The sequence below is a fragment of the Cherax quadricarinatus genome, chromosome 27, assembly GCF_038502225.1.
Source record: "Cherax quadricarinatus isolate ZL_2023a chromosome 27, ASM3850222v1, whole genome shotgun sequence".
Classification (NCBI taxonomy): domain Eukaryota; kingdom Metazoa; phylum Arthropoda; class Malacostraca; order Decapoda; family Parastacidae; genus Cherax; species Cherax quadricarinatus.
Genome location: NC_091318.1, coordinates 29,267,259 through 29,283,448, shown reverse-complemented (window position 1 = coordinate 29,283,448; position 16,190 = coordinate 29,267,259). Strand labels below are relative to the sequence as shown.

General features: G+C 40.7%; 1 protein-coding gene across 2 annotated transcripts in view; it reads left to right on the top strand.

Annotated features, from left to right (window-relative positions):
* Positions 1–145: 145 nt before the first annotated feature.
* LOC128691161 (proton myo-inositol cotransporter) overlaps positions 146–16,190 on the top strand; it is a 41,225-nt gene continuing 25,180 nt past the window's right edge. Inside the window, exons 1-6 of one of the 2 annotated variants that reach the window (XM_053780009.2) lie at positions 146–1,339; positions 8,110–8,254; positions 11,079–11,176; positions 13,954–14,082; positions 14,910–15,066; positions 15,595–15,690. In XM_053780009.2, the coding sequence (XP_053635984.1) occupies positions 8,118–8,254; positions 11,079–11,176; positions 13,954–14,082; positions 14,910–15,066; positions 15,595–15,690 (617 nt within the window). In that variant the 5' untranslated portion in view covers positions 146–1,339; positions 8,110–8,117. Of the gene's footprint in view, positions 1,340–4,573; positions 5,006–8,109; positions 8,255–11,078; positions 11,177–13,953; positions 14,083–14,909; positions 15,067–15,594; positions 15,691–16,190 lie in introns of those variants that run through there. The other variant, XM_053780008.2, reaches the window with a different exon arrangement.

Genomic DNA, 16,190 nt, shown 5'->3' with positions numbered 1-16,190 from the left:
ATTTTTATTGTACCCTGTACAACCAGTCATATATCCACTAATATTTTATATTGGGGTAACAAAAGTCTAGAGGCTTACGTGGATATGAAGTACAGTATTATTACACAAGTGAATTATTCTTTACAAAGATATATAGATGTGTACAGATGTACACTTCTGCTAGGCAGAAGTAACATCTGGCAATTCAGACATAGTAAACATAGGAGTAAAGACTATTTTCATGACTAAATTAACGCAGCTTGTAACGATGATAGTGATTGGTTGACAAAATTAGTTGCTGGTACTTTCTGCACATTTATTTAAAAGTAGACTTATGAATGCAGATATGAATTAATTACTGTTCATATATTCAATATTATAAAACCATAAAAATTATTTAAAAGGTGACTGAATATATTGAAAGGAAAGTGTTATGATGACAGGTCCATAACCGCCGTACATCAGTCATATCTACTCGCGTGAAGCATCATTTTGAGGGACGAGTTGGGTGAATGTGTGAGGCATGGTCCGTGTAATATCTTATAGAATACAGTGGAACCTTGGTATGCAGCCTTAATTCATTCCAGAAGGCTGTTCGAGTGCCTCTCTGAGTATCAAACAAGCTCTTCCCAACCAATTTTCTGTTTGGTTGGCTGTTATCACTAATTGTCGTAGGCCCCATGGTGACTTATTTATACAAATAATACAAAAAAAAAATGTGAAGAAACACAAAATAGTTTACAGTGAAGTTTGGCCGAGTGCTGAGCCTTGTTCGAGTAGGGAGCTGGCCGTATACCGAGGTTCCATTGTATTGGTAATTTATATAACTATTGTTTTAACACATTGGCTGTCTCCCACTGAGGCAGGGGAACCCAGAAAAAAGAAACACTTTCACAATCAATTGCAGTATCACTCTTTCCAGAAGAGCACAGATACGTTTGACAGTTCAGATGTCCTTCCAAACAGCAAATATCCCAAACCCCTCCTTTAGAGTGCAGGCACTGTACTTCCCACCTCCAGGACTCAAGTCTGGCTAACCAGTTTCCCTGAATTCCTTCACAAAATGTTACCTTGCTCATACTCCAACAGCTCATCAAGTTCCAAAACCTATTTGCTTCTATTCACTTCTAATGTGCTCACATCTGCTGCTGTGATAAAAGAGATAAATGTGTATTTATAGCCTATCTGCTGCTCTCTGCGGTGGTTCATGTAATCAGTGACAAAGATAATGAATGAATGATTTGTAGCTTGATCACTCCATCACAGCCTTGACCACTGACAGTGTCATGATGGTACTAAAGACTCTTCCAAGTTCCAAACTTATCTAACTAACACCAAGCCTTCCCTCAACATATATAAGGTTGGCCAGAATTATTATTACTAATTATTATTATTATTATTATTATTATTACTGGTGAGGGGCTTTTGATCTAGGAAACTGGATCTGAGCTCGAGTCCTGAATTGAGCCTGAATGCTGTCCATCCCCCCCCCCCCAGTCACAGTATAATCCCTACATGTTTAGCACTCCCCCATAATGATGATATTATTATTGTAGGGAAAACACTAAACCTGTATATTCATTCAGCTCATGGGGGTGAGAAGTAATCAGGTTTGATCCAAGGGAAGGTGGAACTCCAATTCCTTGGCTAAGGTGCCCTTGAGGTAGGTTAATCAAATAGTTTCATTATTAATGATAATGAGTAATTGTTTTGTTCCAGGAAACTTGTAATCTTCACGCTGGGACTTCAAATATAGCACAGTTATATAATTACCCTTATACAACTTCTTGAATGATGGTGAAAATGTTTCTTTTTTTGGGTCACCCTGCTTTCGTGGTAGATGGCCAGCGTGTTAAAAAAAAAAATACAGCTTTTATAAAGCTCTTCTGTATAGGCTGAGTGAAAATGAGACTGAAAAGGGAATCCAAAAGTAAATAGGGCATACCATGAAGGCCTTTCCACATGCTGTTCATTTTTGGGATATTCTTTTCTAAGTCTCATTTGCAAAAAAAATTGTAATATATGTATATACAGACACTTTTTGTAAGAGGAATGCAACGACAACCATAGAACCCTGTTAAGGAGGAGGGAGGAAGAAGATAGGGAATGATGGAAAAGGGTGAAGATCCTGAAGGAGTGGGGAAGATGGTTGTAGAGAATAGTGGGAGTCACACTGTGGGTGGAGGATGGTGGGACTGTCTGAGGTTCGCCAGTACTGTCCCAGCCCAGGTCTTCTCTATTTAGTGACCTGGCCTTTGCTCCCCATCAAGGAAGTGTCTTGATTAACATCTTCCATGGGAATAATATTATAATATCTTTATTTCTTCAAGTACATATACAAGGTATAGAGGCCTAGCTGACATCAATGACATACTACATATAGAAAGCCCCTTGTTATGTAAAGCATTTCAGCCAAATAAGGTCAGTTTTGCCCCAGGATGTGACCCACACCAGTCGACTGATGCCCAATTGCCTATTTTACTGATGGGTGAACAGGGACAGCAGGTGTCTAACAGAAAAACATTCTAATGTTTTCCAGCTGTACTGGGGGATCAATCCTCAGACCTCAGTGTGTGAGCTGAGTGTGCTATTGATTGAGCTATGGGACACCTGTACTTCATCTTCCTAGACCAATTGTCCCCAAGCCTAACCCCATTACCCTTCCTCACGGGACTCGTAGGGAGAAGCTAGGCACCTTGACTTTCCACTAACCCTGCCCCACAGGGCTCGAAGGGTGTAGTAGCAGATGATGTCAGGAAGTACAAAGACAGCAAGCACTACAGGATCCTTGAGAAACCACACCCCGGCTTTGTGGGTAGAGGATGGGAGTCACACTGGGGGGAAGATAGTGAGAGTCACACTGTGGATGGAGGATAGTAGGAGTCACACTGTGGGTGGAGGATAGTGGGAGTCACACTGTGGGTGGAGGATAGTGGGAGTCATGCTGTGGATGGAGGATAGTGGGAGTCACACTGGGTGGAAGATAGCAGGAATTACACTGGGTGGAGGATAGTGGGAGTCACACTGTGGGTGTAGAATAGTGGGAGTCACACTGGGTGGAAGACAGTGGGAGTCACTGTGGGTGGAGGATAGTGGGAGTCACACTGTGGGTGGAGGATAGTGGGAGTCATGCTGTGGATGGAGGAGAGTAGGAGTCACACTGGGTGGAAGATAGCAGGAATTACACTGGGTGGAGGATAGTGGGAGTCACACTGTGGGTGTAGAATAGTGGGAGTCACACTGGGTGGAAGACAGTGGGAGTCACTGTGGGTGGAGGATAGTGGGAGTCATACTGTGGGTGGAGGATAGTGGGAGTCACACTGTGGGTGGAGGATAGTGGGAGTCACACTGTGGGTGGAGGATAGTGGGAGTCACACTGTGGGTGGAGGATAGTGGGAGTCACACTGTGGGTGGAGGATAGTGGGAGTCACACTGTGGGTGGAGGATAGTGGGAGTCACACTGTGGGTGGAGGATAGTGGGAGTCACACTGGGTGGAGGATAGTGGGAGTCACACTGTGGGTGGAGGATAGTGGGAGTCACACTGTGGGTGGAGGATAGTGGGAGTCACACTGGGTGGAGGATAGTGGGAGTCACACTGTGGGTGGAGGATAGTGGGAGTCACACTGTGGGTGGAGGATAGTGGGAGTCACACTGTGGGTGGAGGATAGTGGGAGTCACACTGGGTGGAGGATAGTGGGAGTCACACTGTGGGTGGAGGATAGTGGGAGTCACACTGTGGGTGGAGGATAGTGGGAGTCACACTGGGTGGAGGATAGTGGGAGTCACACTGTGGGTGGAGGATAGTGGGAGTCACACTGTGGGTGGAGGATAGTGGGAGTCACACTGTGGGTGGAGGATAGTGGGAGTCACACTGTGGGTGTAGAATAGTGGGAGTCACACTGGGTGGAAGACAGTGGGAGTCACTGTGGGTGGAGGATAGTGGGAGTCACACTGTGGGTGGAGGATAGTGGGAGTCATGCTGTGGATGGAGGAGAGTAGGAGTCACACTGGGTGGAAGATAGCAGGAATTACACTGGGTGGAGGATAGTGGGAGTCACACTGTGGGTGTAGAATAGTGGGAGTCACACTGGGTGGAAGACAGTGGGAGTCACTGTGGGTGGAGGATAGTGGGAGTCATACTGTGGGTGGAGGATAGTGGGAGTCACACTGTGGGTGGAGGATAGTGGGAGTCACACTGTGGGTGGAGGATAGTGGGAGTCACACTGTGGGTGGAGGATAGTGGGAGTCACACTGTGGGTGGAGGATAGTGGGAGTCACACTGTGGGTGGAGGATAGTGGGAGTCACACTGGGTGGAGGATAGTGGGAGTCACACTGTGGGTGGAGGATAGTGGGAGTCACACTGTGGGTGGAGGATAGTGGGAGTCACACTGTGGGTGGAGGATAGTGGGAGTCACACTGGGTGGAGGATAGTGGGAGTCACACTGTGGGTGGAGGATAGTGGGAGTCACACTGTGGGTGGAGGATAGTGGGAGTCACACTGTGGGTGGAGGATAGTGGGAGTCACACTGGGTGGAGGATAGTGGGAGTCACACTGTGGGTGGAGGATAGTGGGAGTCACACTGTGGGTGGAGGATAGTGGGAGTCACACTGTGGGTGGAGGATAGTGGGAGTCACACTGTGGGTGGAGGGTAGTGGGAGTCACACTGTGGGTGGAGGATAGTGGGTTTGAAAACTTCATACGTCTGGTACGTCTGTTGATGTTGACATATCACACCCTGGAAACGTGTCGTACCTCTCATAATGGTCACATGTTTTTATTAATATTTTTATTATTATTACACAATCCAGCATATGTCAGTATTTAAACAGACTCATATACACAAGTTTGTTTCCCTCGTGACGTACAGTATGTCACCCTGAAGATAATATCACAGGAGAAGTTTGTAGTACAATACGAAGTGTCAGCGTCAGAAGCTGATTACAAATTACATTATATTACAACTGATTTTATCATCACTGGGAAGTTATGGAGGACCGGGAATGTCTTCTTGCTCGTGATGCAGGTGAGATGGTACAATATAATGTGTCATCTGTAATTAACCTTACTATCGTTATTATCTGGAGGATCCCAGTGGGAATGTTACTTGATTTTTTGGGGGAGGTTATCCTGGGTGATCCTTTCCAGGAATGTTCCTTGATGCTGGTGAGGGGCTCTTGATCAAGGGAATTGGATCTGTGCTCCAGTTCCCTGAATTAAATATAAATACCTTCCACATCCGCCCACAGGCGATGTATAATCCTACGGGTTTAGCGCTTCCCCCTTGATTATAATAATATCCTGGATGATTTACATTAGGGATGATAATTGTACTTATGTCTACCTGTACCTAAATAAACTTACTTATTATCAAGTTTGAAAACCCTTGATGGAAATAGTCATATTCCTCAAATCTTAGTTATTATAGGTTTAAACTATATATTTTAGCAGTGTTGCACTATATCTTAATCATCTGTGTACCAGCAGAACCATTGTACAGATTTATACCCAGTAAAACATTTGTATATATAACTAAACTCTTTTTTTTTAATCTTAACAAAGAACATTTTATACAATTTATTTTCAAATATTTCTGTGATTCGTGTGTGTTTCAAGGTATTTACGTTTGAATATAATCTGCCTAGCATTTTAGTTTGTCCTCATGTGCCTTATCAAATCCTTGGAGTGTCATATACATGATTATGACTTACAATGTTATCTTCCTTCTGCTGTTTGACCTTAACAGGTTTAGTACTTGGTTATGATTATAATTATTATAATTATCTTTCTTTTAAGATACTTTGAGTCTGTGTCTACTCATAGGTCAGGAACCTCAGCTCAGAGACTAGTTGAGTTGTAAACCTTTAGACCTTCTTGAATTGCTGAGTAAAATAAGATTTGTTTAGATTTTTAATCCAGAGGGTCAATCTTATTAATCTTAAGTTAGTTATAGCCTGCCAGAAATGCTTCGCATATAAGATAAGATTTCGTTCGGATTTTTAACCCCGGAGGGTTAGCCACCCAGGATAACCCAAGAAAGTCAGTGCGTCATCGAGGACTGTCTAACATATTTCCATTGGGGTCCTTAATCTTGTCCCCCAGGATGCGACCCACACCAGTCGACTAACACCCAGGTACCTATTTGCTGCTAGGTGAACAGGACAACAGGTGTAAGGAAACGTGTCGAAATGTTTCCACCCGCCGGGAATCGAACCCGGGCCCTCCGTGTGTGAAGCGGGAGCTTTAGCCACCAGACCACCGGGCCACGTACACCCATCTATTATATTCCTTTGAACGAACATGTATCATGTTGAAATGAAATATTATTATTATTATTATTATTATTATTATTAATATTATTATTATTATTATTAAAGTCAGTGCGTCATCTCATCAAGAACTGTCTGTCTTATTTCCACTGTCCCCCAGGATCCGACCCATACCAGTCTGCTAACACCCAGGTACCTACTTAGTGCTAGTTGAACAGGGACAGCAGGTGTAAGGAAACATGCCCAATACTTCCACCCTTGTTGGAAATTGAACCACGGGCACTCAGTGTGTGAAGCGAGAGCGTTGGCAATAAAATCATAGGAGGTCTCTCCAAAATATAATTGAAACTAGTCATGTATAAAGCCCTAAAGAATTCTATAATGAAATTCTTGAGTCTCTTTTTGAGTTGCATTAACCGTGCTTATGCTGGGATGTTATGAGCTTTGGGCACATTTATTATTTAGTGTGAGGTTAAAATAAGTTCCAGCCCATTGTCCAAGTTTAGAACTGTTCTTGAGAAAATGCATTCTCAAAGTCGAGCCTTAATTCCTTCCAGTCTCCCAGGCACTGTATGACCTTTATGGGTTTAGTGCTACCCTGTGAATGTAATAAAAATCATTATAGAAATGGAACAACACATCTTAAGCTGCCACATGTAAGACACCCAGTTTTTTTAATTATTGTTGGGTACTTCACAGAGATATAGGCAAATATATACTAAATTAAACTAATCAACATTCCTGGTTGATTTTCAGCACATAAAAATGCACAAAGAGCAGTTTGTGTGAAACTTTCTGCTCTGATTGGAGAAATGTTGACTGCTCTCATCCAGATATCTCTCCTTGATTGATATTTGTTATTTCTCACTTCCTAGGCTGTATCACATCACTTTTCCTCTCCAGTTTGCCTGGCCTTACACTTGATAAGGTCTAATTTTAGTAGCCACTTGTTTGTCCACTCTTGCAGCTTGTCCAAGTCTGTCTGAAGCCCATCTCTTCTCCCATTCTTTTTCTTTTCACTGGCTGTACATCTTCAGTAAATAGCAGTACTCGCCTAGTTGAGGTTGCAGGGGTCGAGTCTAAGCGCCTGGCCCCCGCCTCTTCACTGGTCGCTACTAGGTCACTCTCCCTGAACCTTGAGCTTTATCATACCTCTGCTTAAAGCTATGTATGGATCCTGCCTCCACTACATCACTTCCCAAACTATTCCACTTCCTGACTACTCTGTGGCTGAAGAAATACTTCCTAACATCCCTGTGATTCATCTGTGTCTTCAACTTCCAACTGTGTCCCCTTGTTGCTGTGTCTCATCTCTGGAACATCCTGTCTTTGTCCACCTTGTCAATTCCTCTCAGTATTTTGTATGTCGTTATCATGTCCCCCCATCTCTCCTGTCCTCCAGTGTCGTCAGGTTGATTTCCCTTAACCTCTCCTCGTAGGACATACCTCTTAGCTTTGGGACTAGGAGGTATGTAGGATTCAGTTCCCATTGCTAGGTCCTTAATGTATGTTATTAAGCATAATAATGGTTCCAATACAGATTGCTTGGGAACTCTAATTATTATCCTTCCCCACTCTCAAACCTCCCACTGACCTAATGTCTTGTTTTCTTCATTTTTTTTTTTTTGAGCTACTGCAGAGCTCTTCCTTGTACCCATTCCTTAGTATGGTCATGCTGTATGACTTGTGGGTTTAGTGCTTAGTTATGATTATAATAATAATTGGGTGTAGTCTTGTTAGATGCTTTCCTGTGGTCCAAGAATGTACAGTCATCCCAATCTTATCTAAAGAAAGAACCCTTAATTTAAAAAATGTCTTATTTTAATAGCCATTATAAAGTTCTAATTTTGTTGTATTGCAGTGGAAGTGATGGGAGAACGTTCCACCAAAAATGCAGACACAACTTTTCCCAAGGCAATTTACCTGTTGGCAGTTTTTGGTGCCATAGGTGGCTTTCTCTTTGGCTATGACACCGGTGTTGTGTCAGGTGCTATGATCCTTGTTAGGTAAGTGTGCTTATACTGCATTTATGCCCAAAATAATTGCAGTTGGAGCTTTAAGAAAATTCTTTGGAATTTTTTCCTATAAGAAAATATAGCATAGTAAGTTGAATATAGGAAAAGTAAGATGAAACTAAATATCTGTATAATAACCAAATACCTCTCTTAACCCTTTGACTGTTTCAGGCCCCTTTCTGAAACTGTCATTCTGTCGCTAAATTTTTGAAAAAAAAAAAAAATATTTTTTCTTTTGAAATGATAGAGAATCTTTTCCCGATGGTAATGACACCAAAAGTTCCAAATTTGGTCGAGAACTCATGGAATTACGCTCCCGCGAAGTTATCGGTCTCGGCGACATATGCGTATTGGCGATTTCGACGACTTTGAGCCCTATTTTCAGCCAATTCCATTGTTCCAGTTGACCAAACTCATAGCTATTTCTTTAGAACTCCATTTTATCTATTAGCTGAGTACAAGAAACCTCCCATTTACCAATTTGGACTACCCAGTATTGTGGTCAGAAATTGGCAATTTGGCCAATTTCACGCAAACTAAAAAAGATGCCAATTTCAAAATAGGGTCCAGAATAAACAAGGTAGACATTCTTGGCACTAAAATAACATATCCTCTGTTCATTAGTCACATCTCTAGGCCCCTCATATATTATTATTGCTTTCTATTTTGATTTTTTATTCATACAAAAAAATACAAAATTTACTGTTATGCAGACTACTGCATTATTGTAGAAATGGTATAAATAATATCAGTGCACTAGTGAAAGAATATTAGACTCCCCAGTTGACGTGTATTGGACATGTGTGATTTGTTTACTCCTGAACATTGGTAAAAATCGAACATTTCCGCTACTTGAGCTCAGTTTCAAGAATGTTTTCATCGTCAAAGTAATGAAAATCATCTCTATTTCTGTAATATGTTTTCCATTTTATCAACTAAGACCATGAAAACGCAAATACATCGATAAATACTATACAAAAATACACCTCAAAGTCGGCGTTTTAATCCAAAAAAACGATCAGTTTTTTTTTCTCATTACGCACTGTGTGCTGCAGGATTTTTTTTTATGTGGTGCACACTGACCATACAGGCCCATTCTCTCATAATTGGGCCTACCAGCTTTCTTCCGCTTGATTTGAAGCCGCTAGAATTATTGAGTATATATACGTCTGAAACATTGGCTCGTAAGACGTATACTATATACGACCAAAACAGTCAAAGGGTTAAATATACATACTCCTTATCTTTAGAACTTTCATATTCATGTACATAGTTCAAATATACAGTGGATCCCCGAATATTGGCCTTAATTCATTCCAAAAGGCAGTTCAGGTGCTGTAACCGAATGAATTTGTCATGAATTTGTTCCCATAAGGAAAAATGTAAATTAGATTAGTCTGTTTCAGACCTCCAAAAATACACTTACAAAAGCACTTACAAAAATACACTTATATAATTGTTCGAGTTGGGAGCTGTTTGAAATTCGGGTTACCACTGTACAGTGGACCCTCGCCTAACGAACGCATCGCTTAACGTTAAATTCGCCTAACGATACATTTTAACACTAACATTTTGCCTCGGTTAACGCTAAAAAACTCGCTTGACGATATTCGTTCTCGGGTACCAATTAATATCGTTAGGTGAGGGTCCACTGTATTTGGTATTTGACTGGCCTCTGGAAATTGATCAATGGTAAGGCCATCTGAAATTCACATGTTATTAAAAGTGATATTCCAATTTCAATTTAGATTTAAGACAACAGAGTAGAATTCAAATTTGCCAAGTAAGATAGAGATGCTTTGTGAAATTTGTAGTGAATTCACAGCTGACTACTGCTGTAGTTACCTATGTAGAGTTACCTATGCTTAATGCATCCTATTTTAATGTTTCATTTATTTAATCTACTGTACTGTATCTACTGGGCATATGTAGTACAGTACTTTTACTGATTTACAAAGTAAACTATGGAATTGACGCTCTTCAGAAGTATGAGACAAATTATGCTGGGACAATTGATTCAGAAACAATGAACAAAGTCAGTTGTTTACAGAATTGTCCATTATTGTTATGATCACTGCAAAACAGCCTCATCTCTGTCCATTACAAACATTGGCCACTCATCCCAGTATATTTATACTGTACACACGTTTTTATATTTGTACAGTTAATCCAGTAAAGAACAAGTAGCGGAAATTATGAGAAAATAAATCTGCTTCGCTTGACACTCACTCAGGTCAATCAAAAGCAGGAATTGATAAAATGTCCATTGCTCCTTATAACAACTTGATCACATTTAAGATTACAGATGTGCCAGAAGTGAAAAGCATTACAGTAGTTTGGTTTTCTAGAATGCATTTGATAGGTCATTAATGTTAAAGAGCAATAGTAGCAGTCATAGGTTGCTGCTGTGTGTTAACCCAGTGTTTATAGCAGGGTATCTGATGAAACATATTTCATGGTCACATGTTGGTATTTGTCATTAACGTAGGACTTTATGAAACTGAGATGGAAAAAGTCATTTGCTCTGAGAGGAATAATTTTTTTTATTTTATTCAGTTCTAGGATTTGAAAGTGATTTTCATGTAATTCTGTCCCCTTTTGTTTCATTAAATTTATTTGAGTAACAGATAAATTTTAACTTGTATCTTTTGGCTGTTACTTTGGAGGTTACACCTAATTTGTACTCCTTTTCATTGTCATGTTACTGGTGAATGTATCCAATATGCTTTAAGAGTAGCATTGACAGAACAGTAATGATTACTTACTGAATGATGATAATCTATACTGGAATGACTAAAAATGTCGTTGTTAACAGGGAAGAGTTCAAGTTGAGCACAGTATGGCATGAAGTTATTGTTTCTGCTACTATTGCAGCAGCCTGGCTCTCAGCACTGATTGCTGGGCCTGCTACAGGTGAGACATCAGTCTTGGATGTACATACATTACAAGTTCAATACACAAATAACCCGCACATAAAGGAGAGAAGCTTACGACGACGTGTCGGTCCGACTTGGACCATTGACAAAGTCAATGTCAATGGTCCAAGTCAGACCGAAACGTCGTCGTAAGCTTCTCTCTTTTATGTGCGGGTTATTTGTGTATCGTTCCAGTCACGGTATTGTGCCTTTTTTGTTATTTATTACAAATTCAAGTCTAATTTTGGACACACATAATTGTAAATTGGTATGATAATTACCAAAACCTGTACTGTAGTTATTCTATTGTGGTATTTACCCTTTTTACATATGTACCAGTACACATGATGTTAAATATGTATATATTTTTTTAACACATCAACCGTCTCCCACTGAGGCAGGGTGGCCCCAAAAACAAAGAAACACTTTCATCATCATTCAACACTTTCACCATATTCACACATAATCACTGTCTTTGCAGAGGTGCCCAGATATGACAATTTAGATGTCACTCCACACAGCCAATATCCCAAATCCCTCCTTTAAAGTGCAAGCATTGTACTTCCCACCTCCAGGACTCATGTCCAGCTAACCAGTTTCCTTGAACCCCTTCACAAAATATTACTCTGTTCATACTCCAACAGCTCACCAAGTCCCATAAACCATTTGTCTCCACTTACTCTTATCTAACATGCTAATACATGCTTGCTGTATGTCTAGGCCCCTCCCTCCATTCTTTCCTAGGATGACCCTTATTCCTCCTCCCCTCCACTACACATTTATACACCCTCCAAGTCAACTTGTTTTGCTCTATTCTCTCTAAATAACCAAACCACTTCAACAACCCCTCCTCAACCCTCTGAATAATACTTTTAGTAACTCCACACCTCCTCCTAATTTCCACACTACATAATTATAATATTTATGCCATACACATAATATGTAAATAAATAAAAAGAAGTAGAGATGTGAATGTAGATTTGAAAGAATTTTGCATTTCTGTGCCTTCAAATTATATATGTACAGCAATTTCTCTCTATCATGAAGTGAAAAATTGTGTATGTACTTCATGCTCCAGTTTCTTCACAGATTTTAGTGTATGATTCAGCAAAGTTAAATCATTTAATTTTTATACACTAGTTGCAATACATTATTCATTTCTGATATATGAAGATTTTAGCCCATGTTGTCCAAAACTAAATTTTTACATAACCACTGAAGTAGCTTAATACCATGGTAATTGTAGTATGTTTAATATTTGTTAAATGCCACTTGTAATATTTTGTAATTTATGTACCATAGGTTCACTATTAATATAATAAAAGAAACATCGCAATCTACACCTGGAAAATCCTAAAGGGACTGGTCCCAAATCTGCTCACAGAAATTACTCCTTACACAAGCAAAAACCTAGGCAGATGGTGCAACATACCCCCCAATGAAAAGCAGGGGTACCATGAGTATGCTAAGGGATCTGGCATGCTCCCTCTCTTCTTCGGCACTGAGCCCAGTCCAGTCTTTCAATGTCCCCTGCCCTTGGACTTGCCCTCCCACTCGCTCACTAGATGTTGCACTGACTCGTCTCCAGGTTGGGCATTCACGACTGGCAGCTCATCTGCAGTGCCTATGGATGATGGACTCTCCGTACTGCCTGTGGTATTCCCCACAGCCTGAGATGGTGGAGCATGTCCTACTGTAGTGCCCCTGTTACCACTCTGCTTGGACTCTCCTCCATGCAACTTTGCGCACATTCGGAGTACAGTCTTTGACTTTACCTCTCCTTCTCAGTGGAGAGGGGTTTAACCCTCCAGACCATCAGGAGATTCTGGCCTGTACCTGCACATTCTTGTTGGTTTCAGGGTGCATTAGAGAAATAATACCCACAGTTATTAGTCAACTTCCTTCCACTTTGGTTGATGTTCCTTTTGTGGGAGCTGGAAGGCGGGGCTTGATATGTCGTATGCTGTCAGTGGCCCTATCAACCCCAAGAAGAAGAAGAAAGCAAATATATGTCCAGGGGCCCCAAGGCTGTTGAACAGCTTCCCATCATACAAAATAGGAATTACCAATAGACACTTGGCTGGCTGTCTTCAAGAGGGAATTGGACAGATACCTAAAGTCAATGCCTGATCAACTGGGCTGTGACTCATATGTTTGATTGCCTGTGGCCAGCAGTAACAGCCCAGTTGATCAGGCCCTGATTTACTGGGAAGCAAGGTTGGGGACCAGGCCATGGGGGCATTGACCCCCAGAATGACCTCCAGGTACTGTACTACTAATTTTATTATGGAGTTGACAAGAGGGGTAAAAAAGGTGAGTGGGCATTGAGGCATCTGTAGAGGCAAACAGGGAAATACACCAGAGTATAGTGGTACCAACACTGGAGAGAAGTAGTAAAAGAGGTTTTGAGTGCTAGTGGATTGGACATCCAAAAGGTTGTGTGAGCATTTTAGATAGGAGTGAGTGGAGGCATGTGGTTTTTATGATTTTATGTGCTTTTGGAGTATGAGCAGAATAACATTTATGAAGGGATTCAAGGGAAACTGGTTAGCAGGCTTGAGTCTTTGAGATGGGAATTACAGTGCTGGCACTCTGAAGGAGGAGTGTAGATGATACAGTTTGGAGGGTCATCTGAACTGCACTGTCAGTTTTGTTCTGGCAAGACAGTGATCAAGTGACAGTGAAAGTGTTTTCTTGTTTGTCAGGTCACCCTACCTCAGTGGGAGACATCCAGAGTTTTTAAAAAATTACTAAATCATCTTCTTGGTGTTTCAGATAAGTTTGGTCGTCGCCCTGTGATTCTGACTGCCAGTGTAGTGTTTGCTGTTGGAGCGGTTGTTATGGGGGCTGCACAAGACAAGATAATGCTTCTGATTGGTAGAATTATTGTTGGTATTGGCATTGGTAAGATTATTGTTTACTAGTTATTAAATATTTTGATACCAGTGGTAATTTTTATTGTTCTTTTCATTGTGTTGTGTGCATGTACAATATAACTAAATACAAATTATCAAGACATGCCAATATAATAAGTAGTCATGAAAACCACTTCAGTATTAACAGGCTATGAGATAATATAAAGAAAGGTAACTAAAATTTGATATTATTGCAATATAAATGTATCAACATAAAGGGGCAGTTTGCATTCTCAAAATCTGGAGTTTACCTGGAGAGAGTTCCGGAGGTCAATGCCCCTGCGGCCCGGTCTGTGACCAGGCCTCCTGGTGGATCAGAGCCTGATCAACCAGGCTGTTACTGTTGGCTGCACGCAAACCAACGTACGAGCCACAGCCCGGCTGGTCAGGAACCGACTTTAGGTGCTTGTCCAGTGCCAGCTTGAAGACTGCCAGGGGTCTGTTGGTAATCTCCCTTATGTATGCTGGGAGGCAGTTGAACAGTCTCAGGCCCCTGACACTTATTGTATGGTCTCTTAACGTGCTAGTGACACCCCTGCTTTTCATTGGGGGGATGTTGCATCGTCTGCCAAGTCTTTTGCTTTCGTAGTGAGTGATTTTCGTGTGCAAGTTCGGTACTAGTCCCTCTAGGATTTTCCAGGTGTATATAATCATGTATCTCTCCCATGAAACAATTGTGATTACTCATTGGTAGATGTAATGGCCTGAAAATGAAGATTATTATATTTTTATTAGGGAGATTACATTTAGAAAATTCAGGCTTTCATACACAAAATATTAACTTGCTGTGTTTTGCTCCTTGGCAAATTTCGGCAGGTTTTGCTTCAATGTCCGTACCAGTGTACTTAAGTGAATCATCACCAGTGGAGCTACGAGGGCGTATTACTGTCACCAACACACTGTTCATCACAGGTGGACAAGCTGTTGCCAGTGTAATTTGTGGCGCATTTTCCAGCGTTCCTGAGGGATGGAGGTAACTTTATTATGCATATACCAGGATAACACTGCTAAATGTTTTGTTGCACATGATTCCAGTTTGCACTCGATTGTGTTTTGACTGAAGCTGATTCATACAGCACTGTACAGTAATAGTTTAAGAAATTATTTATACAAGTACATATGTAGTTTAATTTTATAATTAAAACCTGTAAATATTAAGTGAAAACTGACAAGTTGAAATATTGTTTCTCCATATTATGAATGAGTTGTGCTCATGGTGTTCCGACCTTCTAATGAATTGCTTGTAATTTGGAATCTATTTTCTTATAAATATAGTAGTACAAAGATTGGTTGTGTGTTACACATGTGAAAAACTGTGGATCTACACTAATATAACAATTGTTTTAAAATGTTATTTCTTATTGACCTCATTCATAATTGCAGAGACCCTCTTCCTAAGATGCTCAATAGAGTGGTCACTAAATAAAATATGGAGTGAATGTGTATGCACTTTTAATATGTTGTTTTAATCACACTAATATAGTGACATCATCATCAACAGGTACATGCTGGGTCTTGCTGGGCTGCCAGCTGTAGTACAACTTACAGGCTTTTCTTTCTTACCTGAAAGTCCTCGTTGGCTGGTTGCTCAAGGCAGGTTAGTTGTAGTTTAATTTCTAAGTTCCTTCAGAAAAGGGAAGTTAGCAGTTTATATGAGCTAACATAAAAAACTTTTCTTTCAACAAACCAGACAACCGAATCATGGTGGCCCAAAAAGAAAAACGAAAGTTTCTCTTTTTAATTTTAGTAGTGTATACAGGAGAAGTTACTAGCCCCTTCCTCCCGGCATTTTAGCAGCCTCTTACGACATGCATGGCTTACCAAGGAAGAATTCTGCTCTACTTCCCCATGGAAAACATAAAAAACATTGTGATATAATCATGAATTTCAGTACTCTTAAAGTTTATTGCTAGGATATCATAAATACTAGATACATAGGGTATCATACATACCAGATACAGTGGCATTGCTTTCAATATCCTGCTTGTATTTCTGTAGTAAATATTATTTTTTTATACTCTTTAAAAGAGTTCCTTGATGCTGGTGAAGGGCTGTTAATCCAAGGATTAAAGCTATCCTCTCCCTGAGATCAAACAT